The sequence below is a fragment of the Tenrec ecaudatus genome, chromosome 8 (genome assembly GCF_050624435.1).
Source record: "Tenrec ecaudatus isolate mTenEca1 chromosome 8, mTenEca1.hap1, whole genome shotgun sequence".
Taxonomy (NCBI): Eukaryota; Metazoa; Chordata; class Mammalia; order Afrosoricida; family Tenrecidae; genus Tenrec; species Tenrec ecaudatus.
This window is the reverse complement of record NC_134537.1, coordinates 144,875,449-144,899,380: the sequence shown is the minus strand read 5'-3', so window position 1 is coordinate 144,899,380 and position 23,932 is coordinate 144,875,449. Positions and strand designations below refer to the sequence as shown.

Below are 23,932 nucleotides of genomic sequence, written 5' to 3'. Positions count from 1 at the left end.
TCACTCTGAGTCAGAAACGACTGTCTGGCAGGGAGTTTGATGTTGAGCTTTCCTTGTCGGCTCTGTCAGGATGTGTGCTCCAGTGTGACATTTCTTTCCTTGAGAACGACACTGTTTCTGACTGTGTCTTGTAGCCAGGGGATTACTATTTTGTATTGAACTGAAATGTGGGGTGGATCGATCTCTGGGAAACCAGGCCAGGCTAGATTTCCAGTTGTGCCCTGCTTCTTGCTTCAGGTTTGTCTCTCAGTGGACCTCAGGCTGCTCTGCCTGCTCCCTGGCCTGGAGGGCAGAGCTGGAGCTCATTGGGGAATCCCCTGAGGGTCAAGACTGAATGTGATGGCTGCCAGAAGGGCACCCCCCATGTGCCTCCTGATCTCCTCTGTGGTGCCAGGAGACAGGTCCAGAGGTAAAGGAACAAGAACAAAATCTGGAGAGGGAGGGAGAGAGGGAGGGAGGGCTGCCAGAGAGCAATAGAAAACTTGGATTTGAGAGCCTTGTTGCAGGAGTCAGGTGACCTGGTTTCTCTCCTGTATCTGTATCATCTGCCTTGGGTGAGGACGGAGGAGAGAAAAGAAAACTAAACTAAGTGTCCATTGTATACTCTCACGCAGGCTTTCACATTTTTGCTATTGTCATTAAAAGAAAATAAAACACTTTACTACACTAAGTTAAGCGTCAGAGGACACTTCAGGACTACAGGAATCGACCGTCTCTGCTATTATCACGGTTTTCAGATAGAGATCAGGAGGGACTAGTTGAAATGACTGTTTCCTTTATCCAAGAAACAGTTTGGATGAGTTTGGTAGGGGGTCATCATTTGCATTGATCGTAGGAGCCTCGATGACACAGTGGTTACACGTTGGGCTGCTAACTGCAAGGTCAGCAGTTTGAAACCACCAGCCACTCTGTGGGAGAAAGGGGAGGCTTTCTACTCCCATAAAGAGTGACAGTCTCAGAAGCCCACAGGGGCACTTCTCCCCTGTCCTACAGGGTCGCTGGGAGTCAACTTACTGGCAGGGGGTGTTTGCCATAGTAGCAAGGAGGTCTGGTGGATCTGTGGGTTAGGCGCTGGACTGCTGACTGTAAGGTCAGCCAGCATCCCACTCTACAGGAGAGAGATGAGGCTGTCTGCTCCCATAGAGATTTACCCTCTCTGAAACCCCATAAAGGGTTACTGTGAGTCACCATGAACCTGGTGGCAGTGGGCTGGGGTTCGGCACAGCAGAAAGAACCTCTGGGTTCCCCAGTCTTAAGAAAACGGTAGTCGTTTGTTGCCATTCAGGGGGCTCCTGATTTAGAACCAAGCATTGCTTGCTCCTGCGCCCTCATTCGGGTTTCATTAAATTCCCCAACAGTCCTGCAGAAAGCCCCAGACTGCAAATGAACCACCATCAGCCTCCGCGTTGTCTTCTGCCAAAGTCCTGTTGGTTCTGACTTCTGCAGGTAGAATCTTCTGAGACTACAAGCACACTGGCTATGTGATCAAGACAGGCACTATGGGATAGATCCTGAAAACCCGGGATGGGGTGTGTGTGTGTGTGGGATGTGTAGTCAAAAGCAGCAGAGGCTAGAGGTCCAGGGAAGCCCAGACGCTGGACGAGGCATGGACAGGAGTCTTGGCCCTTCTGTGCCTCTTCTCTCGGGTTCACTGGGTGCGGGGCGATGTTAGTCCAGTCGGCCCAGGGGATCCCGGCAGGAATGCTTGCTAAAGACACACGCGAGTCTAAATGTGGGAGCGGAGACACCCGCTGGCTTCCTGCAGCGCTTGCGGAATCGGCTGGGCCGGGGGAGGCGTTTCCTGCGTACCTGGTCCAGGAAGGACGCTCTTCCGTGGCCGTGGAAGCTCGGTTAGAGAATGGGGTTTAGCTAAGCCAGGCCGAAAGGGGAGGTGGAAGGTCATCCCTCCAGCCCTCTCCTTTTGCGCCGCCCAGGTTCAACCGACGCTCGGCCGACTTCTCTGGGAAGGGGGATAAACCTGCCGCTTTGGGGTACCGACAGCTTCCCGCGCCCTGGCCCTCAGGTTGGGGGAGATCTTAGCTGTCTGCTCTAGCACTCCGACAGGAGCTGCGAGTTGGGGTGCGTGGCCCTTCCAGGTCCACGCTGCTGCCCAGGCCCAGGGGTGCGATCGTCTGCGAAAGGGCGCGCCTCGGGCTTGGGGGTTCTCGGAGGATTCCCGGGAAGAGGCCGCCGGAGGAGGGGATTTGCCTGGGGCGGGCCGGGAGCGCGGGAGGCGCCGGCAGTGGCCGCGGCAGCAGGGTGGGCGGCGCGTATTAGCATAGCCGCCGCCCCTCGCCTCCCCGCCGGGCCCAGACTCCGCAGCCCGCAGGCCCGGCCTCCAGACTCAGCGCCGGGAGCCGCACGAGCTCGCCGCTGCCAGCTCGCAGCGCCCCGAGTCCGGCCCTCGCCCCGGCCGGCGCGGCCCCTCCCCGGCGGCCGCCAGCCCGCGCCTTGGCTGTGAATGAGAGGCGGGCGCCGCCGGGGGCCGGGTGCCAGCGACGCCGCGACGCCGGCCTCCCGGGAGGCGCCTGCGGAGCGGAGATGTACGGTAAGGAGGCTGCTGCCTCCCGGCTCCGGCCCGCGGCGGGCGCACTCGGCAAACTTGCAGGACGGGGACCATTGTCCCGCTGCGTGGCCCTGGCGCCGGGCGAGGGCGCGGACGCGGCGCCGGGCTGCGCTCGGGCTCCGGGGCTCCGTGCGCGCGCGGCGGTGCGGGCGAGACAAAGCTGCGGAGGGGAAGGGGAGCCGGCCCGGGGGTCCTGGGCGGCCCCGGGGGCCGGCGCCTCGGTGGGGGGGTGGGTGGGCGTTGGTCCGTCCGGGGGCCGAAGGTGGGGCGCGGCTGGCCGCCGGCTGAAGCGAGTGGCGCTTGGAGCCGAGCGGAGGGGAAGTGTTGGTGGAGGTGGTGGGCTGGCTGCATTTGCCGAATGAACAAAAGCGGGCTGTGTCCAGGGAGTTTTGTGCGTGGACGCCGGGGCGGGGAGGGGGGTGCTGCCTAGCTGCCAGGCGCCGAGGCGGTGGGGAGGCGGCGCGGTGGTGTAGGGTGCCGGGGAGGGGCCCCACTTCTGGTCGCCTGGTCTCGCCACCCCCGGGTGGACTTGGCCTCCACCCGCCCCTGCCACCCCGCGGGACCCCGCTTCCCTAACTTCCAGATTTGCCTGCCCAGGGTGGAGGGCCGGGGGCGCTGCCTGGAAGGTGCGCCACAGCTCTGGGAGGCAGCCTTCTGGCTGCCCTCTGTAAGCCCGCTTCGCCCCCTTCCACACATCTCCCTTCAATGGAGTGCAACAGATAGTCCGCCCTCCTGGTGCGCACTGCCTTGGCCTTGGCGTTTGTTACCAATATGGGCGGACCTATGTGGCCCGCATTGCACTGGAGACCAGTCTCTGCCTGGACCCCCTTACAGAGCTGCCCGCCAGGTACTCTGAACGGCTGGGGGCTGGAAATGGTCCCCAAGAAACGGAAAAAGATAAAATGAAATCTCAGAGTCTAAGTCCCCCGGAGTTCTTCTAGGGCCAGCAAAACAATTAGACACAGGCTCATCTCCCGCCTCCGCTGCCATGCAGGGGTTCCTGAGGGGTGAGGACATGGAGGAGGACGGGTTTCCATTCACCCCAGCACCAGGCTGCTCACCGGCTTTGCAGAGTCAGCACAACTTGAGTCAGTCACAAAGTTTGTTGGAGACCAGAAGACTCTTGGCACACAGCCATGGTGGGAAGGCCAGCTAGAGTCCACAGAGATCACTGTCTTTGAAAGAGGGACAGAGAGAGAGAGAGAGAGACCCAGCCTTTTGCTTCATCTCCTTTCCTCCCACTTGGTTATCTATCTGCATTTTTGATCCGGCTCTGGACACCGGCAGGCCCCCCCCTCACCCACCCCCCTCAGCAAATGTGGCTGCTCTTAGGTGAACCAAGTTGGGGTGAGGGGTGACCTCAGAGGCCTTGCTGCTGGCCAGTGGGGACTCTGGGGGAAGACAGCCAGGCAGTTGTGCTTTATCAGCAGCGAGGCGGTGGGGTTCCCAGGAGAGAGCAGCATTTTCCCACTCCCTGTCCCCTACCTCCCTTCTTTTCTGCAGCGTGAGCAGCAGAAACTGCAGCGCATTTGACACACGCATGTGACTGCAGGTACCTTGCAGTGAGTGGGGAAGGAGTTAGGCAAGGGCTCATCAGGATCGGCCAGGCTTGGAAATCCTGCTGCTGGGTCACTCATTGCATTGAGAGAGCGATGGATGGGGGCTGCTGAGAGCTGGGGGTCCCAGTGGGGCTCTGGTGTATGCAGCAACTTCAAGGAAGAGTCTCACTGCGCTGCAAGGTGGCCTGGGAAGCCAGGGCATGTGGGTGCTATTTTCAGACACATCACACATTTTCATTTCTCTCTGAGAATCATCTCTATCCCCAGCTGCAAACAGAGATGGTACTTAGCCCGGACTGATTCAGAGGAAGAGGATAATGAGGGGGTCTTCCGGGCAAAGGAAAGTCACCCCAGCGCCGGTGGGAGGTTAGCACAGATGCTGGGCGTCAGAGGTGTGAGAGGGAGTCCGTTCCCCAAGGGAAAGGCTGGTGGCTTGGAACTCACTTTCTCTTGTTCTCCTGACTTTTGTGACCAGAAAAAAGACCCATGTGACTACTGTCATCCTTCTCGCCTCGGAAATCAAGAGGGATGAATTCTTTTTAAGGGAGAAACAGGAAGTTGGGGAGGACTGTAGAGCAGGCACAGATGTGGCCCCTCCTCTTTCAGACGATTTGTCTAAGGCGTCACGGTTTAATGGAAAAGAGCAAAATGTAAACCGGGGTCTCCTGACTCAAAGCTGTCAAGCCGTTTCCCTCTCCTCCCCATGTCTTGGGTGAAGTACTTACTAGGAAGATGCTACATGCCAAGCCCTTCTCCAAGTGGCTCCAGCTCACGGTGACTCCCGTGTTATGGAGCAGAACTCAGCACCACAGGGTTTCTGGGCAGTACGATCTGTGGAAGCGGATCTTTCTTCAGAGGCACTGGGTGGCCTCAAACTACCAATAACCTTTTGGTTCGTAGCCAAGTGCAAACTGTTGGCACCACGCAGGGGCCTTAGGAAAATGCCACCTGAGCGTGTGTGTCCTGATGGACAGTGAGGCCATCCTGTGGAACGCAAAGTTGCCTGCGCGCTTTAGTTAATGCTGCCCCTTTACCACTGACGGAGCCCTGGTGGCGGAATGGCTACACACTGGGCTGCTGACAGTAAGGTCAGCAGTTCCAAACCCCCAGCCTCTCTACGGGAGAGGCTTGCTACTCCCATAAAGAATTAAAGTCTGGGAAGCCCACAGGGGCAGTTCTATCTGAAAAGACTTGATAGCATTGGGTTTGTTGGTTGCTTTGACCACCACTGATCTTACTGACCCCATCCATGATGAAGCCCCAAAGTCTAACTCCAGTTGTCACCTCCCGGTATCTTGGCAGTCCCGCCTTCCCATTGGGTTACCTCTTGTTCGATTTTCTTCATCCCTCTTCTTCTCCCCTGCTCACCCTCCCTCTGCCTCCAGAACAGACTCACTCCTCCGGTGTCTGCAGTCTCCGTCGTCTCTTCTTTCTGTCCATGGGACAACTAGGGTCTCTTGCCCTGGTGATGCTATTGCTTAAGCACTGGATTACTCACTGCAAGGTTAGCAGTTCAAACCCACCAGCGGCTCCTTGTGGGAGGAAGTTGAGGCTGTCTACACCTGTCAAGATTTATATCTTAGGGCTCCCTTGAGAGGGTTGACTGACATCAAGTCAATAGCAGGGTGTGTGTCTTTCCTAAAGGGCACAGCTCTGTGGGGGACAGAAAGAATCCAAGCCCTGGGGTCAGCCCATCTCAGTGCCAGTGCCTGTTGACAGCTCGGTGACCTTGGGCAAATCGGGTTGGCTCTCGGCATTCTATCTCTGTATAAAACGGTGAAGTGCCCATCTATCAGGCAGGCCTGCTGTGAACATCAGAGCGGACACAACAGTACCCAGCCTTCTCTTCCGACCTGCGAGAGGGAGCCTGCTCCCCACAGGAAGGACATCTTGTATTTTCTTGATGAGAAGAGCTGTCAAGAGACTGTCCCTTTCAGTCCACTTGGGCCTTGACCCTTCTCTGTCCCTCGCCGCCGGGTCTTGCAGATCTACTTGTCACCGTATTGGGCTGCCAAGTGCAAGGTCAGCAGTTGGAAATCAGCAACTGCTCCCCAGGAGAAAGACTAGCCTTCGACTCCCAGGAAGATTTACAGTCGTGGGCCAGTTCTACACTGCCCTATAGGGCTGTGATGAGCCAGAAGTGGCCGGATGGCAGTGAGTTTGGATTTTTGGGTTTTTCTTGGTTTTTAATAATTTCCCCTGGGTGCTACAGATGACAAATAGTTAATGTACTTGGCTGCTAACCAAAAGATTAGAGTCTCAAGTCCACCTGCAAGTGCCTCAGAAGAAAGGCCTGGTGTTCCACTTCCCCCAAATCAGGCCCTGAAAACCTGACTGAGCACAGTTTCGCTCCGATTGACGTGGGGTGGCCAGGGGTGAGAATCCGCTTCTCACGTGTTCCCAAACCCCAGTGACAGCTTCCTGGAAATGGCTCTCTCAAGGGACACCAGTGATTTTCCACAGTCTTGTTTGTACCTATGTGTGCAGATTGACAAGGGACATGGACATACAAAAGCCCTCTTCTGCTGAGGAGGAACCCTGGTAGCATGTGGGTAACAAGTTGGGCTGCCAACCATAAGGTCTGCAGTTCGAAGCTACCGGACACTTTTCGGGAGAAAGTCGGTGCTTTCTGCTCCTGTAAAGAGTCACGGTCTCAGAAACCCACAGGGGCAGTTCCCACCTGCCCTACAGGGTTGCTAGTGAGTTGGGGAGGGACTGACTCAATGCCAGTGAGTGTGCTTGGGGTTCTTCACTTGAGAGATTGTGGGCAAATTGGTGGCAGCAATGGATTTCCATTCAATTTTCATTTTGTGAACATGAGATAACCAGTATGTCCATATACTTCACCCCTGGGGTCGTGGGAGGACTGGCTGGGAGCATCCCACTTAGTGCAAGGCTGTGTTCCACTGTGGGCAGGCTGAGGGCAGCCGGGTGCTAGGATTTCCATGGGGCAGAATTTCCCGAGCCAGCCTGTGCCCCAGTCCCACCAAAACCAGCACAGCATGTTTCTCTGCATCTTGAAATGCTACCTCATCCTCCTCCTGTGTCTCTTTTCTTACTTTGTGACTGGGAATGCTGGCCATAAGAGAAATGGCAAGGCTGGGCAACTTCTTGAAAAGGTGCCTCACAGAGCACATCTCTTGGCAGGTGTGGCTGCGTGCGGGAAGCAAGCAGGCTCACCTTCCCAGACATCCCTCATAGATCCTGCTGCTCCTCATCCTCCTGGGTACTGGCTCCATGTAGTAGTTACATCATCTGTTGTCAATTTGAGACTGAAGAGTGAAGGGGTGGAGTTTAGCCTGTCAGTCGGGTTGCAACTTAGTTACCTCATCTGGAGGCGCTAAGGAGATAAATAGCTCACTGGAGACGGGACACTCGCTCACTCCCTGCAAGAAATTACTGAGGACAAGCTTGATGGAGCTATGCTGTGCAGGCAGAGCTGGAGTAGCCATGTGGAGACCCCTGCCAGTGATGAGATGCTTCCACCACCACTGGATCCACAAGACTTTCTACCCACCGGCCTGTGATCTTCCTGCATTTGGTGTCATTGCATAGCTGAATGAGTATGAAGAGGACTTTATAGATGGGGATCGGACATATGGGCTAATATCGGACTGATGGACTTGATCTGGACTGGGTTGGGATGTTTTCTCAATATTCAATTGCTCTAGATATCAGAGCTCTTTATTATACACATTTGAGTGTCTATGAATTTGTTTCTCTAGTCTACCCAGATTAACACAGTCCAGGTCCAGCAAACAGACAACCTGTACCACCTAGCACTCACCACACACAGGGTAAGAGCCCCACTTGCCCATGCGTGCAGGTGCATCCATGCACACAGGTGTTTCTGGACAAAAGGCACCTATGTGCATATACACATGCACACACATCCTGGGGCTTCCAAAGCCTCATATTTTCTAGGGCTGTATTGTCTGCCCCCTCTGTCCACCACCCAACCCACCTCCCGCTCTCCTCTTAGGAGGGGAGCGTGGCCTATTTTCTCTCTTTCGCTGTTCATAGTTCAGTGAAGCGAAACGGTCTTCTCCTTGTACATAAACAAAAACAAAAAGTTCATGTCACTTTCTAGGAAATCTGGGAACAGAGAGAGAGGAAAACTTATCAACCATGAACTCACCAACGAAAACCAATCTTTTCTCGACTATAAATTTCCACGGTGGCTTTGTGATGCCCTTCTTTTGACCTTTCCTTTCCCTCTCGTCCCATCTGGCTATGTTGTCAGGTGTGGTGGTAACGCCTCCCCAGCCTGAGACCGAATCTGTCCTCATGCGCAGGTCAGCATGGACCTGAGCCTTTCCAAATATCTCGCTCCTGTCTTTTAAAAGATGCTAGCCACAGCCACTCAGAGGTTGCTTTAGACCAGGTTCTTTAGGGAAGCAAAGCCAGTGTATATCAACCTTGAAAATGGCTCACCCCACTGTAGAAACGGGCACGTTCTAAGTCAAAGGTTAAGCTGGAGGCTTCTCCTAGCTTGAGGAGCTACTGGGGCTGATAAACTTAAGATAGGCCGGGAGTCAATAGGTTTGTGTTTGAAGAGTGGATGACTCCAAGACCTGCAGGGAGGACTGCAGCTCACTGGTGACTCTCGGAGAGGCAGGCAATACTGTGAGCCACGGACTCAAATCCAAAGGGCTGGAGGTTGGAGGATGAGTCAGATGCTAGGGCCAGAGCCAGCAAAAAGCAAGCAAGCTTTTCCATAGGAAAAGCTTATATAGGAAGCAGGTGTACCTGCAAAGAAACTTCCTTTGAATTGAATGGGTCCGGGTGGAGACGTGAGTAGGAGTACGGCAGTCCCACCCTAATCTTACAATTGGTTGGCTGGTCATAGCAGATCCAATTAGAGAGGCAATTAGGTTGTGTTACGCCACTCATGGGGGACAAATCGGTCTTCACTGCCAAACCATTGAGAATCCTGGTCCAGCCAAGTGGACCCAAAACCTTAACTATTGCAGTGGTTTATTAGGATAAGCAAACTGTGCCCGACTTTCCCCTCCCCTTTCTTCTCTTCCTTTCTTTAACTCTCTCCTCTGGGTGTTGTCTGAGTTGCCTTTGAGAGTGAGCACTGTATCTGAGAAAACTGCCAGGTGGCCTGTCCTGTGCTTTGTGCCTGGTGTGTGGTTGAGAACTAGATACAAACTAGCAAGTGCTTGGGGACTGCAGGCTATGTAGGGTACAACATGGCCAGGGAGGTGGGGGGGACACATGAAAGTGCTTTGCATCAAGAGAATTGTAATTGTAGTGAGTCAATGAGCCATAAAACATGCAGAAAATGAAATGATACCATGCGAAGCTCCGTAAAATTACAGTTTGCAACATGGAATGCGACTGCTCATCAAATGAGCAGTAAGCCATGTCTTGAAATGGGAGAGACCAGGGGAGGGCGGGGGTCCCCAGCGAGCAGACTTTGTGCTGCGATCTGAGGGCCAGGTGGAGAGTCAGCCGGAAGGCCAGGTGGAAGGAGGGAGGGAGGACGAGAGGGGGGCTTCGGGGACAGTGAAGGCATCACTCACTGCTATTGAGCTGATGCCGACTCATAGCGACCCTATAGGACAGGGCAGAACTGCCCCTGTGAGTTTACAAGACTGGAACTCTTTGTGGGAGTAGAAAGCCCTGACTTTGGCCTTGCAGACCAGATCACAGCCCCGAGCCTAACTACTATGCCACCAGGCCTCTTTGACTCAACAAATGGAGGGGGAGGAGGAGGAGCAACTGGCCCAGGGAGAGGTAGGGCGCTGATGGGGTTGGGGGAGAGTTAAGGTATTTTGTGATGGAGAAGGAGATCGTCTGGAGAAGGAGTTCTCATGGGTCCTTGGGAGCAGTAGGAGCCACTGTAGGCTTTGAACCATCCAAAGACGGATTTGCTCAATTGATGTTTCGGAAATGCAGCTGGGTGCACTTTGCAGGGTGGGGGAGGAGTAGTGAAACGTGGAGAATCAGAGGGAGACCATCATCATCGTGCAGTAACCTCAGGCTGCCACGGAGGCAGAGAGCTCCAGGATGTGCGGTGGAAGTGTGTGTTCACAGCAGGGAGGGAGGGGTCGGGTGAGTGGAAAGGTTTGGGGTTCTCTTGTCCAACACTTCCATATGGTGCCATGGGATAAGTATCGAACTGCAAGGTCAGCTGTTCCAACCCACCGGCTACTCCACGGGAGAAAGATGAGGCAGTCTGTTCTCATAAAGCGTTTCAGCATCGGAACACCTAGGTGGGAGTGCTATGATGTGGCATCAGCTTAATGTCTTGGAAGGAGTACAGCCAGAAGGCTTCTTAGCAGCGAGGCTGGGGAGACTTTATCTCCTATGCTGTGAACATCGTCATTCAGGGCCCAGTTCTGGAGAAAGACTTCGTGGGTGCTGGGTAAAGGGGAGGGTCTGAGGTAGATCGGCACAGTGGTTGTGACTGCAAGTTCAAACAAAGCGAGGACTGGGAGGGTAGTGCTGGACAGGGCCATGAGGCATTCTCTTGTCCATCGGGCCACCGTGAGTCACAACAGACTGGACAGCACTTGAGGACCAACACAACAGCTGCATGCCGTGGGAGGGAGCCCATAGTTAAGTGCACGGCTACAAGGCAAAAGGTTAGAGGCATAACCCCACCCAGAATCGCCTTGGAAGATGAGCCTGGACAATGCCCTTGACCTTCCACTCCGACACACGTGTTGCACTTGACTGGGTGGCTGTTGTGCTTCTGTTTTTTATTCCCTGTCGGGCGCCAGGCCAAGCTCTTTTCCACGTTCGAGCTGCTTTCACCTTCATAGAAGATGACTTGTCCTTAGGTGCCATTGAGTCGCTTCCGACTCCTCGTGACTGTTCACGGCAGCCCAGGCCCCTGCCCCATCCCAAGCCCTCCTCAACTGTTCTCGTGGCCCATGGTTGTGCCAATCTGTCTCGTTGGTGGCCTTCTTTCTCACAAGCACGATAGTTTCTCCAGGGACCGGTCTCTCTTCACAACATGTGCAAATACGTGAGATGAAGTCTCCGCCTTCTTACCTCCCAGGAGCAGGTGTGTTGGTTCTGTTTGGCAGACCACGGTACTTTCAGTACTCACCAGCGCCATACTGCAAACGCACCGATTTTTCGGTGGTCTTCCTTATTCAGTGTCCGTCTCTCACACATGTATGAGGCGACTGAAAACACTCTGGTTTGGGTCAGGTGCACCTCAGTCCTCAAAGTAACCTCCTTGCTTTCCAACACGTTAAAGAGGTCTTGTGCAGCCAATTTACCCAACATGTGCATTGTTGGATCTCTTGACTCTATGACTTAGAGAGTATTACTATTCCCGCAATAGAAATGAGAAAACAGGGGCATAGAGGGATTTAGGAACTTGCCCTTAGGCTGTACTTGGATTTGAACCCAGATGGTGGAGCTGCGGGGGTGAGGCGGGGTGGGGGTGGCTATGTCCTCCCACTGACCTCGGTGTGCTCCGAATTGGCCCCCACCGCCCCCCATAGGAGCGTGCAGAGGACGTGCACGTAGGAGCGTGCAGAGGACGTGGCTCACTTTGGGTGCCAGCCAGCCAAGTAAGATTGAGAGTTCTCACTTCAGGTTGAGCCTTGGCTTGTTGGCAACTTTCTCACCTCCCTTACCATGATTTTGCTATGAGAGAGAGAGAGAGATATCTAGAAAGTGTCTTCCAAAAAAAGAAAACAAACTCACAGCCATCAAGTTGGTTCTGATTCATAATGACCATGAAGGACAGAACAGAACTGCCCCCATGGGTTTCTGAGCCTCTACATCCTTATGAGAAGTAGAAAGCCCATCTTTCCCTCGTAGAATGGCTGGTGGTTCCAACCAGCTGATCTTGTGGCTCATGGACTATGGGTAACCCACTATGCCACCAGGTAAATCAAGTGAGAGAGAAGCCAGGAAAGCCAGAAGGCTAGACCTGGTGCTGGCATGAAACATGGGAGGCAGCGGACATGCACATCAGAGAGAGACACACAGACTGGGGCACACACGCGTCTGCGCTGCCAACCCAGAACCCAACTCACTGTCAGAGTCGGTTCTTAAGACGTGTTGCCTGGCCAGGCTTGGCCTGGAGGGGTGGGTGTTAGGGTGTTGATGGTGGCGAGGCACCTCCTCTACTAGGGACCTCTGCTTCTCGGAGTGTTGGGCTGTGAATAGAAACTCCCCACCTATTTTCAGGTCCAGCCCGTCCAGGCTCTGCCATGGCTGCCACCTTGGAGGTAGAGTTCAGATTGGGTATGTGGTGCAGGTCCTGATCCTGACCAGATGGCTCGTGTTACGCAACAATGCCGGGGGTGGGGGGAGCTCGGGGCCAGCCTAGAATCAGGGGAGGGAGGCAGTGCTTCAAGTCCCAGATGGCCACTTTCTCGCCATAGGCCACTGGATGGGTAAGTTCATCTCGTGCCATGCTCATCCTCTCCCCCTGTAAACTGGGGGGTTGTTACCTCGCGTCAGGGGTTCAGATGAGATGGTGTCTGTGTACGTGTGCTGACCCTGCAGCACACCACAAGCCCAGCCCTCCGAGGGATAGGCACGTCCTTCCAGCAGGTGACCAGCTCTGTGTATGAGGGTGGGCATGTCACACGTGTAATGGAAAGTCCTTGGGCAGAAGACCTGGGCATAAGAATTCAAAACAGGGGGCCAATCCAATGTTGGTGACCAGGGTGCCTTTCTCCGTGTACTTGCCCCTCAGATGATGCCCTGACTGGAGACCGGGGGGCCTTGAGCACAGCTTTGTACCTGGTGCCTGGTTTGAGTATAGCTTGTGTCTCCAGAGGACCTCGCAGCCTAGTGGGTGTGGCAGTCCAGGTGGACTAGAGAAACAAATCCATAATCACGCCTATGTGTATGAGCAGGAGCTTTATGCACAAGAGAAATTGAATATTGAGAAAACATTCCAGCCCAGTCCAGATCAAGTCCATCAGTTCAATATTAGCCCATATGTTTGATACCAATCTAGGAAGTCCTCTTCAGACTCATGCAACCCATGCAAAGGTGCTGAATGCAGGAATATCACAGACCAGTGGGTGGAAGGTCTTGTTGCTCCAGTGGTGATGTAGGCATCTCAGCACTGACATGGGTCTCCAGGTGGCTTTTCCAGCTTCATATCTCTAACATAGCTCAATGCGTCTTGTCATAGGAACGTCTTGCAGGGAGTGAGCGAGTGTCCCACCTCCAAGCGAGCTATTTATCTCCTTAGTGCCTCCAAATGAGGTCATCAAGCTGCGATCTGATTGACAGGCTAAACTCCACCCCTTCGCTCTTAAGTCTTAAATTGAGAGTAGATTATGTAACTTGCACAGTGGCCCATGACCATGATCCTGCTCATCCTGCCCCTGAAAGACACACAGGTCCCATGGTCTGCAAAGAGGACAGAGGGTGGCATCTTCATCTCATTCCTTACGCTGTTTAAATCGCTGTCCATCACTAACCCTTAGCAATGCCGAGCCCGCGCCGTTCAGTTCACTCCCTCACTTAGCTCCGACCAGTCCTCTGGAGGTGTCTGTGGCAGAGTCACAGTTCGAGACCTTTTGCCCAAGGTCGGACACCTGGCACAGGTGTGCTCACCACAGTGCCTCCTAGGAAGCACTCGCCGCGTGCTGTGAGGGTAATTCCAAGTGCCTGATGCTACACGGCAGATTTCAACAGCAGACGAACGAGTGAAGGATCCTGAATCGAACATTTCAGTAGAATTCAGTTTGGTTGTGACGTGCCCTCTAGGGCTTAGATTATGGGAGAGCCTCATCCGGTGCTGTGGTGCAGTGATCCCCTGGGTCCGGTTCTTCTCGACATCGTCTTTGTAACTCCCACCAGGTGACTGGATGGGCCCGTGGCGATTGGGAGCGCTGCCTCCTTTCCCCATGAGTCTGCATCAGAGAAGGAGGGAAGATGCTGATGGCGTTCTGTGATTCCGTGTGAGGGATGATTAACAGTGTTGATTGCAATGGCAAAAACCCTAACTTGGAAATTGGTCAGTTTTGTCATTCTGCTGGCTATAAGAAAAATCATCTCAGAAGCAGGGGAATGGGGCGGGTGCGGGGGGGGGGGAGATTTTATGACCATTAAGAAAGATGAAGCAGGAGTAGACTGTATCTTCTGAAGAGTCTTGTGCACTAAACCTCCTCATTCCGGGAGACAGGGGTCTGTGAGTCAGACATGGTGGAGAAGAGACGTCGGCATCAATAGCATGGATGGAGAAATCGGAGTGCCCTCAGGCCGGAGGGTCTCTTGCTCCATGGCTTGCCTCCAAGCATTTAATGAGGGGTGCCTAGGTTTGCTGATCCATAGAACTAAAAGAGTTTTCTAACACTTGCCCAGGCAGGGGCTGCTTGACATAGAGGCTGAGGGCTAGAGAGGGGCTTTCCTGAAGGCACAGCCAAGAAGAGGCCTGTGTGTCCGGAAGAGCTGTATCTTGAGCATTTCTGATCTTGAATGATAGCCTATTAACTCTCAAATAAATCCCTTAATTTGAGTGCTGTCTTTTGAGTTCTGTGTGGTCATTATCTAACCTACCTGAAAAGTAAAAAGTGCTATGGGAGGGACAATTACTGTAATAATTCAGAATGGGTGCATAAGCAAATGTGGTGAAGAAAGTTGTTGGTACCCAGCTATCAAAATATATAGGATGTGGGATCTTAAAGGTTTGAAGTTAAACAAGTGGCCATCTAGCAGAGAAGCAACAAGCCCACATGGAAAAAGCACACCAGAATGTGTAATAATTAGGTGTCAACAGGATCAGGTAACAGTCATCAAAAGACCCCAAACAAATAAACAAACAAAAAACATATTGTTGAGAATGAGGGGGGTTGGAACAGAGACCCAAAACCCATCTGTAGACAATGGGACATCCCCTCACAGAAGGGTCACAAGGAAGGAATGAGTCAACCAGGGTGCAGTATAGCACCAATGAAACACACAATATTCCTCTGGTTCCATGAGGCTTCCTCATCCCCCACTATCATGGCCCCAGTCCTGCCTTTCACTGCGGACTAGACTGGATCATGTGCACAGGTACGGATAAGAGACAAGAGCTCACATCACACTGAATCCAGGAACAGGAATGGGAATAGTGATACCAGGAGGATAGGGGGAAGTGGGGAGAGAAAGGGAGGAAGAGGGAACAGATCGCAATGATCGACACATCATCACTACCACGACCACTACCACCACCACCACCACCACCACCACCACCACCACCACCACCACCACCACCACCACCACCACCGAACCCTCCCCCTCCCCCAGGGGAATGAACAACAAATCATGGGGGAAGGGAGACAGCAGTTGGTGTAAGATATGAAAATAATAATTTATAATTTATCAAGGGGTCATGAGGGTGGGGAGGGAGGGAGGGAGGGGGGGAAAAAAGAGGAGCTGACCCCAAGGGCTCAATAGAAAGTACATGTTTAGAAAATAATGATGGCAACATATGTGCAAATATGCTTGATACAATTGATGTATGGAAATGTTATAAGAGCTGTAAGAGCCTCCAATAAAATGATGTTTTAGTGGAAAAAAAAACAAAACACAGTTGAAAGGTGGAAGTGGGTCTCACCTCCATTTAATAGGAATTGACCTTGGGCTGGCAAGTTTGACTCTCCCTCCCCATTAATAAGTCAGAGGAGGTCAGATGCTGCCCCATGCACCTCTTATCACGTGCCCTTTAGCCAGGCTGCGCCATCAGGCTGTAATCTGAGGATTGGGACTCCTGGGTTCCTAGATTCACTTCTCATTGCCCTATAGAAAACTCCCCAACCCACTGCCACTGAGCTGATCCTACGCATAGCAGCCCCGTGTAGGGTTACTGTCAATGGTTTGAACCATTATCAACCTTGCAGTTCATGACCCAGGAGCTCCACCAGGGCGCCTGAGAAGCACCTAGATGCATTCAAGCATCCAGAGACCAGAGGTCTTAGAATCTTATTTTGGCAGTGTTCCAGTGGGCCTCATAACTGTTCTGAAAGACTTCTCTCCACGTCCCCACTTGCTTTTTAGGCTGACAACACTGGAGAGAGCAGTTAGAGAGCACGTGAACAGTCATCGCCAAGCGACAATAGCGTGTACGAGGACCTTGTCTGAAGGTGGTGGGGGAAAGAGCTACTTGCACTAACAGGCTGCAGAGGTAGCACCTCTGTGCTTCCCGGTCTGTGCAGGGGGAGTGCTTGCAGAGCAGGAGCACGCAGGACGGAGGCTGGGAAAATCCTGAGCTCTGGAGCCTCCCACCCAGCCGTCTTCCTGCTCCGACTGCTTCTTATCCTTTCCTGTTCCTTGGGAACCTGCCGTGGTGCTGGCGGAGTGCCCTGTCTGGTGCATATTTCTTCACACCCCAGACCTGTGAGCATCCTGAGCACACAACCGCTTCTCGGTTGTCTTTGTTTCCCTAATGTCTAGCAGGGATACTTCGTAGGTAGTAGGAGTTCAGAGGCTTGCATTAAATGTGTCATTCAGATCTACCTACATCGATATGTGTGTCTTTCCATAGGTACAGACAGAAAGCAAATAAGAATACATACATGTCGTTGTTGCTGGGAGATCCTGTGCAGTCAACTCTGAGGCGTCCAGCTACACGATAGAGTTTTCTAGGTTGTGATTTTTTGGGAAGAACCCTGGTGGTGCGATGGGTTACACAATGGGCTGTTCACCTCGAGGCCAGCAGTTCAAACTCAACCACTCTGTGGGAGGCAAAGACGAGGCTGTCTGTTCCGGTACAGGTCTACAGCCTCAGAAACTCTACCCTGTGGAGTGACGATGAGTTAGACTCAACACAATGGGAATTGGTTTGGGTTAATAATCTTTTTTTTCTCCCCAAAACAGTTTCATTGGCGTTGAAGGCGCATATCACACAATTCCATCGTTCAATCATATCAAGAAGAGTTGTCCAATCATCACCACAATCAATGTTAGCACGTTTTCTTCCCCTCCCCGCCCCCCATGGTTAAATCTCTTTTAAAGTGAATTGTGTAATCACTCTCCCTTCCAGGGCTCCCTCCTCCCTTCCACACACATTGTTTGCTCTCCCAACTCCTTCAGCCTCCCCATGTCCCACCCCACCCCCACCTCCCCTATAAACCCTTCCACCAGTTCTTATCTCTATGCATCCACTCCTGCGCTTCACAAACTTGGAAACCCAATTGAAACAATAAGTGAATGAACAAAGGATGAATGAAAGAATAAATAAAGTGGTAAAGACAAAATAATGGTTAATAATTTTTATGGAAACAGATCAGTAGGTCTTTCCTCCCATAGAGCCACTGGTGGGTTTGAACTGCCAACCTACTCATTCGAAGCCAAGCACTGAACCAGGGCAGGGCATAATTCCAGGGTACCAATGAGGAGCTCTCTGAGGTCAGAGATAATTCTGCAGTGATGACAGCGGTATTTCATCTTCTTATGGGGCCGTTCACATTCACCGTGGTCCCGCACGAAGGCAGGAGCATACCAGAATGTCACCACTTGACTCTTGCCCTGGACTGGAGTGATATCCGCCAAGAGAGCCAGCCTCCTGACCCGCCCACTGCGACGAGGACGACGAAGGCCGCTAGGGAGGCGATCTCACGCATTTCCGCCTGGGTTTGCAGAGCCCGGAAGAAATGGCCGAGCGCTTCCTTCAAAACAGGAAGGGCCTTCTGTGATATAATTAGGGGTAAATCTTTATTTTGATTTCCACTCCCGTCCTTTGTGCATTCATCGGTCACGGCACAAGAGACATGGAAGGCCTTTTGGGGCAGCGTCTGGCTCACAGCCTGGTGCCGCCTTCCCTCTCAGAGCTGCAGGGCGCAGGGGCGCTGCTCTTGCTGCACGTCATGCACGGCTGCAGACAACGTAGAAGGAGAACACGTCAGGGTCTTCCCATCAGTCCCCTCAGATGCCTCTTGTTTGTGGATCTGGCCTAACAGTTGGTACCAGTGGTGGGTGGAGGTGATTCCGGCTCAGGGTGCTCCCACGTGTTTGTCACAGAGGAGAACTGCACCGTGGGGTTTGCTTCGCCCTGTTAGTGAGTCTGAGGTGGGCTACTGACCACAAGGACAGGATCTTGAGCCCCCCAGTCGCTCCAACGGAGAAAGATGAGGCTTTCTGGTCCTGTAACGATTTACCTTCTTGGAAACCCCCCAAGGGCAGTTTGCTCTGTCCTATACGGTTGCTGCTATTCGTCAGGATTGATGCAAGGACGGTGAGTTTGGTTTGGGGTTTGGGAATCTTGATGGAAGCAGATCAGCAGTCCTTTCTTCCACGGGGCTGCTGGACAAACCACCAGTCTTTCATTGGCGGCCCATGGCAAGCTGCTTGGGCCGCTCCCCAGAGAAGTTCTGTCAGTCACAACCCAAAGCTTCTCCCCAGCATTGTTAGAAAGTCCTCTTTCTTCCTCCGGTAGGCCAATAATTCTAATGTTGTTCCGCTTCATAGCATCAGACATAACTCTTAGGTTTTCTTCGGCTTCTCTGATGCTCTTATTAGATTTTTGTTCACGTTTATTAAAGTCTGCTTGGCTGTCCTCCACGAGAAAGTCCTCTTTCCACCCCCCACTCCCCAGACCATCGGAGGATAAAGGGCTGAGGCATGGTGATACTGGGCAGGGCCTGGGGCTTCCTTCTGCTTTTTCAAGTACCCCCTGGACTGCAGAGCAGGCCACCAGGGCAGATTCCGGCTCTGCTAGTGCGGCTATGGGCCAGAGGCCCCACCCTCTATGCCCTGGGCTCCCTGGTCTTTAAGGGTGTGCCTGTCCGTCCTTGCGGTCTGTGAAGGCTGAAGCCGTTGGTCTGTTCCTGTGGGTAAGGCAGCGGGCCCTGGGGGTTTACCCCCCACACACACACACAGGCATGTGCAAAATGTCCAGGTGGAAATCTCGGTGCTGCGATCTCTTTATGTGACCTATCTGTGCATCTGTGTCCTCATCACTCAGCCAGAGGTAATGCTGTCTTTGTTACTTCAGACATGCCCGTCCCGGGTCCTTCGAGTGAGCCGATGCACACTGGCAGATCGGCAGGGTAAGAGTCACGTGCCTGCTCAGTGCCGGGGCCTGCCTGCCTGGTGTCGCTATATTCATGTTCCACAACGACCCTGCAGGGGTGGGTGCGTTCCCCCTTTCCTGTCCTCTTTCAGGGGAGACGCTAACATGCGTTGTGCACGCTCGCCCGACTCTAGCGGCCGCTCTCAGGGGAGAGCCAGGTCTGTTCTATCCCGCCCCTCACTCTTCTATTGCACGCAGCCTTCATGACAGTGCCTTCTGCAGAGTAGCCCGTACCCTTCCCCGGTGGCCTCGGGCAGCCTGAGTGACGGCCGGGTGCTGCCGCTTGTTGGTGGGACCATCTATCAACGGGCTGGAAAGGGACATGGTCATACTCTGTGCACCCGGGACACTCCTCTAGCCCAGATGAAGAATGCCATCCACGCAGTATTTGTCAAAGCATGAGAAATTAGGTTAAATTACATTCATACACTTAATTAACTGACTCCCTATAAAAAGCATTACTGCATTTTGTGAAAGTGACCGGGCTGGGGGGTGCGGGGGTGGAGGCTCATTCCATCTGGAAGATGGATCAGGATGGTCCGAGCTCCCAGAAGGTGCGTTAGTCGCTCGGTGGGGGGTGGGGAGGGGGGTGTCCCAAGGCGGTGGCTGCTGTCCCCTGAGCAGTGAGACTCGGGTGCTGCGCGAGGTCCGTGAGACTGCCAGGTGACACAGGTCTGGGCCACTGAGGAAAGTGAACGGTGGGGTCAAACGTGGCCCTCAGGAGTCACTAGGCATCATGGGCTGATTTTTCTCTTCTCTGGTGCTAGTTCTTGCTTTGGTTTTGTCTTTTAATCTGTGGCAAAATACACAGGATGAAACCTCCACCCGTTCCACAGTTTCCCCATGCACAATCGAGCGTGCTGACAGCCTTCCTCACGCCCCACAACCTCTGCCTCTGACCTTTTCCAAACGCCACCCACACGGAGCAGCAACTCGGTGCTGCCTAAGCAAGAACCGCTCCCTCTCCCGTCGCCCAACCACCCATCCTTTTTAGTTCCCCATCTTATACGGGGGCATCCAGTATGTGCCCCTTTGTGGCAGACTCCTTCCACTCGCCATCACACTTTCTAGGTTTGCCCCGGCCCTGCCATGGCCCGGATCAGAACCTCAGTGCTCCTTATCCAAGGATGCATCCAACAGTTTGCAGTCTGTTCGTCTGTCCAGCCACATACAGGTTGTTTATTTTCCCTTTGCTTTATTTATTTTGCTGTTGAGCCCTGACACTGGAAAATGTGCCAATTCAACGGGTTCCCTGGGGGGCAATTCCATGACCCTGAATGACATGCTTTCAGTTGTGGCAGATGGATTGTTTTTAATTCTTCTGTTTCACACACCCCCAAGGCTAGATGCCCGCTCTGAGGTGAGTGGCAGGCAGCTTTCTTTATTAAAAACGAAGCTAAACAGCATCATGCCACGGCGGGGAGCCAGCTTACCACCACGTCATGGGAGGCAGACATGAAAAAGACCCCTGGAGCAGCGGTTCTCAACCTGGGGGTCTCGACCTTTTAGGGTTGGAATGACCCTTTCACAGGGATTGCTCGATTCATCACAGTAGCAAAATGACAGTGATGAAGTAGCAACGAAAATACTGTTATGGTTGGGGGTCACCACATATGAGGAACTGTCTGAAAAGGTGGCAGCATGAGGAAGGTGGAGAACCACTGTCCTGGGGCACTGCATTAGGTGGCATCGAATCTAAAGTAGACCTGCCCCATCGGGTTCCTGGGCTGTCATCTCCCCCCACCACACCCCCTCAGGCATCTTTCTTTAAACAAAATTGTAATTTGGGTAAAACCTTAGAGAGAAAATTGGTTTCCCATTCGAGAGTTCATACATGTTTCGTTTCGTGGCACTGATAACAATCCCCACCATGTAATTGCACCCTTCCCCCATGGGTACCATCGTTCATTCCACTTTTCCATGCCTCGCTGCCTTGTGAGTGGTGATTTCTCCCTGGGCAGGGGCTGCACCTCTGGTCTTGTATGGTTGACGGTGCACATTTGCTTCCCGTCCAATGTATTTCTTTCCAGGACGCTCCTTTCCGTTTTCGCCATGAAACAGGATTTTCCCACTCCCCCTGGACACCCCACCCACACCCCGTTTTGATTCTTTCCTCCTGCATCCCTGCCCCTTCCTGCCTTCCGAGCTAGGCCGGACTCTTCATGGAAGCAGCTCGACAGGCCCTCGTTCTGCAGAGCCTTGGTGTAGATGTCAGCCTTTCCGTTCGCAGCCGGATGCTTCCCTGTCGGTGCCACCGGGATCCCACTAGAACCCTAACTCACACCGGCTCTTTGGGAGGGGGGAGCGCAATCGGATGGCAGCGAATTTAATTTCCTTTTCTTTGAAGGAAGTTTGTATTTCTCACACTTTATCTAGTGAGCACGTAGCTGAATACGAAACCAACAGTTAAAAGATGTGCTGTCATCGTCCAAAGCGCTGGGAACAGTCATCTACAGCTCAGGTTAAGTTTTAGCAGTGATTTGGGGAGGAGAGGTACAAAAAAACATGTAATGATTACAGTAATCCGAAAGTGGCTGGGCAGGGGGCAGGGGAACTTTCTGAGGGGGCTGGAAACGCCCCCTGTCTTGTCTGGGTGTCAGCACTGGTGGAGACCCCGGGAACAGAGCACTGAGGATCGGCGGAGCTTGTTTGGTCATCGTATCGCCATAGAGCCGTCTGAGCACACAAGAAAAGGAAGCGACTTAGGCATACCGTCGGGGCTGTTTAGCAGTGCTGGCAGAGAGCATGCTCAAGCCGGTGAGAGTCCTGTGCCAGCCCGCACCAGGGAGCACCCCCATGAAAGCATCCATTGAAAGCGGGCTCAGAGGCATTTGCTACATGCAAGGGCCATGCTGAGCGGCGGCAAAGAAGAGACTGTCCCGGCAAGTCCAGTGCGCCGGTGGTGGCTGGGGGACAGACAGTGCGGGCAGGGCTGCGGGCAGAGGGCCCATAAAGCAAGGGCCATGTGGTGGAACGCTGGGATGGGGGCCTCCTTTTCAGGCCCTGACCTTGGCATCACTGGCTCTCACGGGCTGTTCCATGACAAACAAAGCCCAGTTTTGCCTCTGGCATGGTCTCGGCACCAGCACAGACGCGGTTAGTCAGAACTGGGCATGAGTAAAGGATTATTGCTTTTTCCATTTCCTCCATTCGGGGCTTCATGACCTCGCAGTCCACAGCGATGCTGTTCTCCGAAGAATGCCTAGCCTCTCGTGACCTGATTATTCTCCTGTTCCTTAATCATAGGCTGGTGTGAGCCATCCCTGCACAAAGACGTCTATCTCCCTGGGTGAAAAATGAACCCTGCTGTTTTCTTCCCCCGCTAATGACACAGTTAGGGTATTCATCTGGGGGTCTTCTTTGCAGGTGAGGGGAGAAGTGTCGAGACTCTGGAGTCTGACAGACCAGGCCTCGAAGCCCACCTACCCTGTGTTTATCAGTAGCATGACCTCAGAAAAATTGCCTCATTTCTCTCATCTGTAAAATCAGGACGACAGAGGCACCACGTCAAGGTCATGGTTGGGAGCACTAAATGAGATCATGCACTCAGAGCTCTTGACAGTCCCTGGCCCATGGTGAGGGCCGAATAAAGGTTAGCCGATGTGGACATCGGAGTGTCTCGCAGAGCCACAAACAGTTAATATCGACGGGAAGGCCGGCCGGTCGTCTGAGCCCAGCAGCGCCTTGGGGAAAGGCCTGGTGAGCTAGTATTATTATGACTTGTAAAATCAGCCACTGACAACCCTGTTGGTGCCGTTGGGTGAGTGTGTGTGTTTATGAGTGAGTGTGAGGGTGTGAGTATGAGTGAGTGTGTGTGTGAATGAGTGTGTGTGTTTATGAGTGAGTGTGAGGGTGTGAGTATGAGTGTGTGTGTGTGTGTGTGTGTGTGTGTGTGCTGATGTTGATATCCATAGGACAGGTCATAATAAGTATCTCACCAGAACTGCTCTTTTTTAGTGACGGCATAGCAGCCACAGAGGCTCCACCCTCATTGAGAGCTGTCCCCTTCCTGCTGGGTTTCTGCTTTGAGACACCAGCTCCTGTCAGCTGCCTTCCCTTTCCACCTGCTTTCTGCCTCTTACAATGTGCAGAATCTGCTCGCGGGACCTTCTTTGGGCAGCCGACCTCAGAGAAGCCCATCACGCTTTGTTACAAATGAGTCTTGGCTGTGCTTGGGTGCTTATTTTGCATTTTATTTTATTTTTTAAGTGGGGCTTAACCTCGTACGTGTTTTTGCAGTGGAGCGAAATTCTGGTGCTTGCCCCTGATTCTGTTCCGCATTGCAAAAGTGTTGATGCTGAGATTTCCTACTGGCACCTCCATCACTCTGGGCCCGGCTTTGCATCCTTGCAGCTCTGGGCTAGGCGCCCGTTTTATGTGCTGGCACCGTTGCTTGTACTGGGGCAGACTCTCTGATGACAGATTTGGACTCTTGAGTGATTGGTCGTGGATCCTCAGCCTGTAAGCATCGCAGCTTGCATCTGTTGGTTGGCTTGTGTATTAAAGCCCTGACACTCTTCCAGGCCCATTCACTTTGGCTCGGTAACAATGAAGCTTCCTCTTGGTTCGTTATTTGATCCTGCGAGTTCCTTGGGAAAATAAGATGTGAGTGAGTGACCCTGCTTTTTATAGGAAGCCTAGCGATCACAATAGGAATTCAGACATCCATCTGGTGGGGTGGGGTGTTCGTCTGGGTACTGTAGAGAAACAAATCCACAGAAACTCATACGTATAAGAGAGAGTTTTATATAAAGGGTAAGTGCACTTCAAGAAAACATCCCAACCCAGTGCTGCCCAAGCCCACAAGTCCAACAT

General features: G+C 53.2%; 1 protein-coding gene across 1 annotated transcript in view; it reads left to right on the top strand.

The window, feature by feature from the left end:
- Positions 1-2,349: 2,349 nt before the first annotated feature.
- Positions 2,350-23,932, top strand: part of EFR3B (EFR3 homolog B) — a 116,514-nt gene continuing 94,931 nt past the window's right edge. Inside the window, exon 1 of the mRNA XM_075557022.1 lies at positions 2,350-2,548. Coding sequence (XP_075413137.1) covers positions 2,542-2,548 — 7 coding nt within the window. The 5' untranslated portion in view covers positions 2,350-2,541. The remainder of the gene's footprint in view (positions 2,549-23,932) is intronic.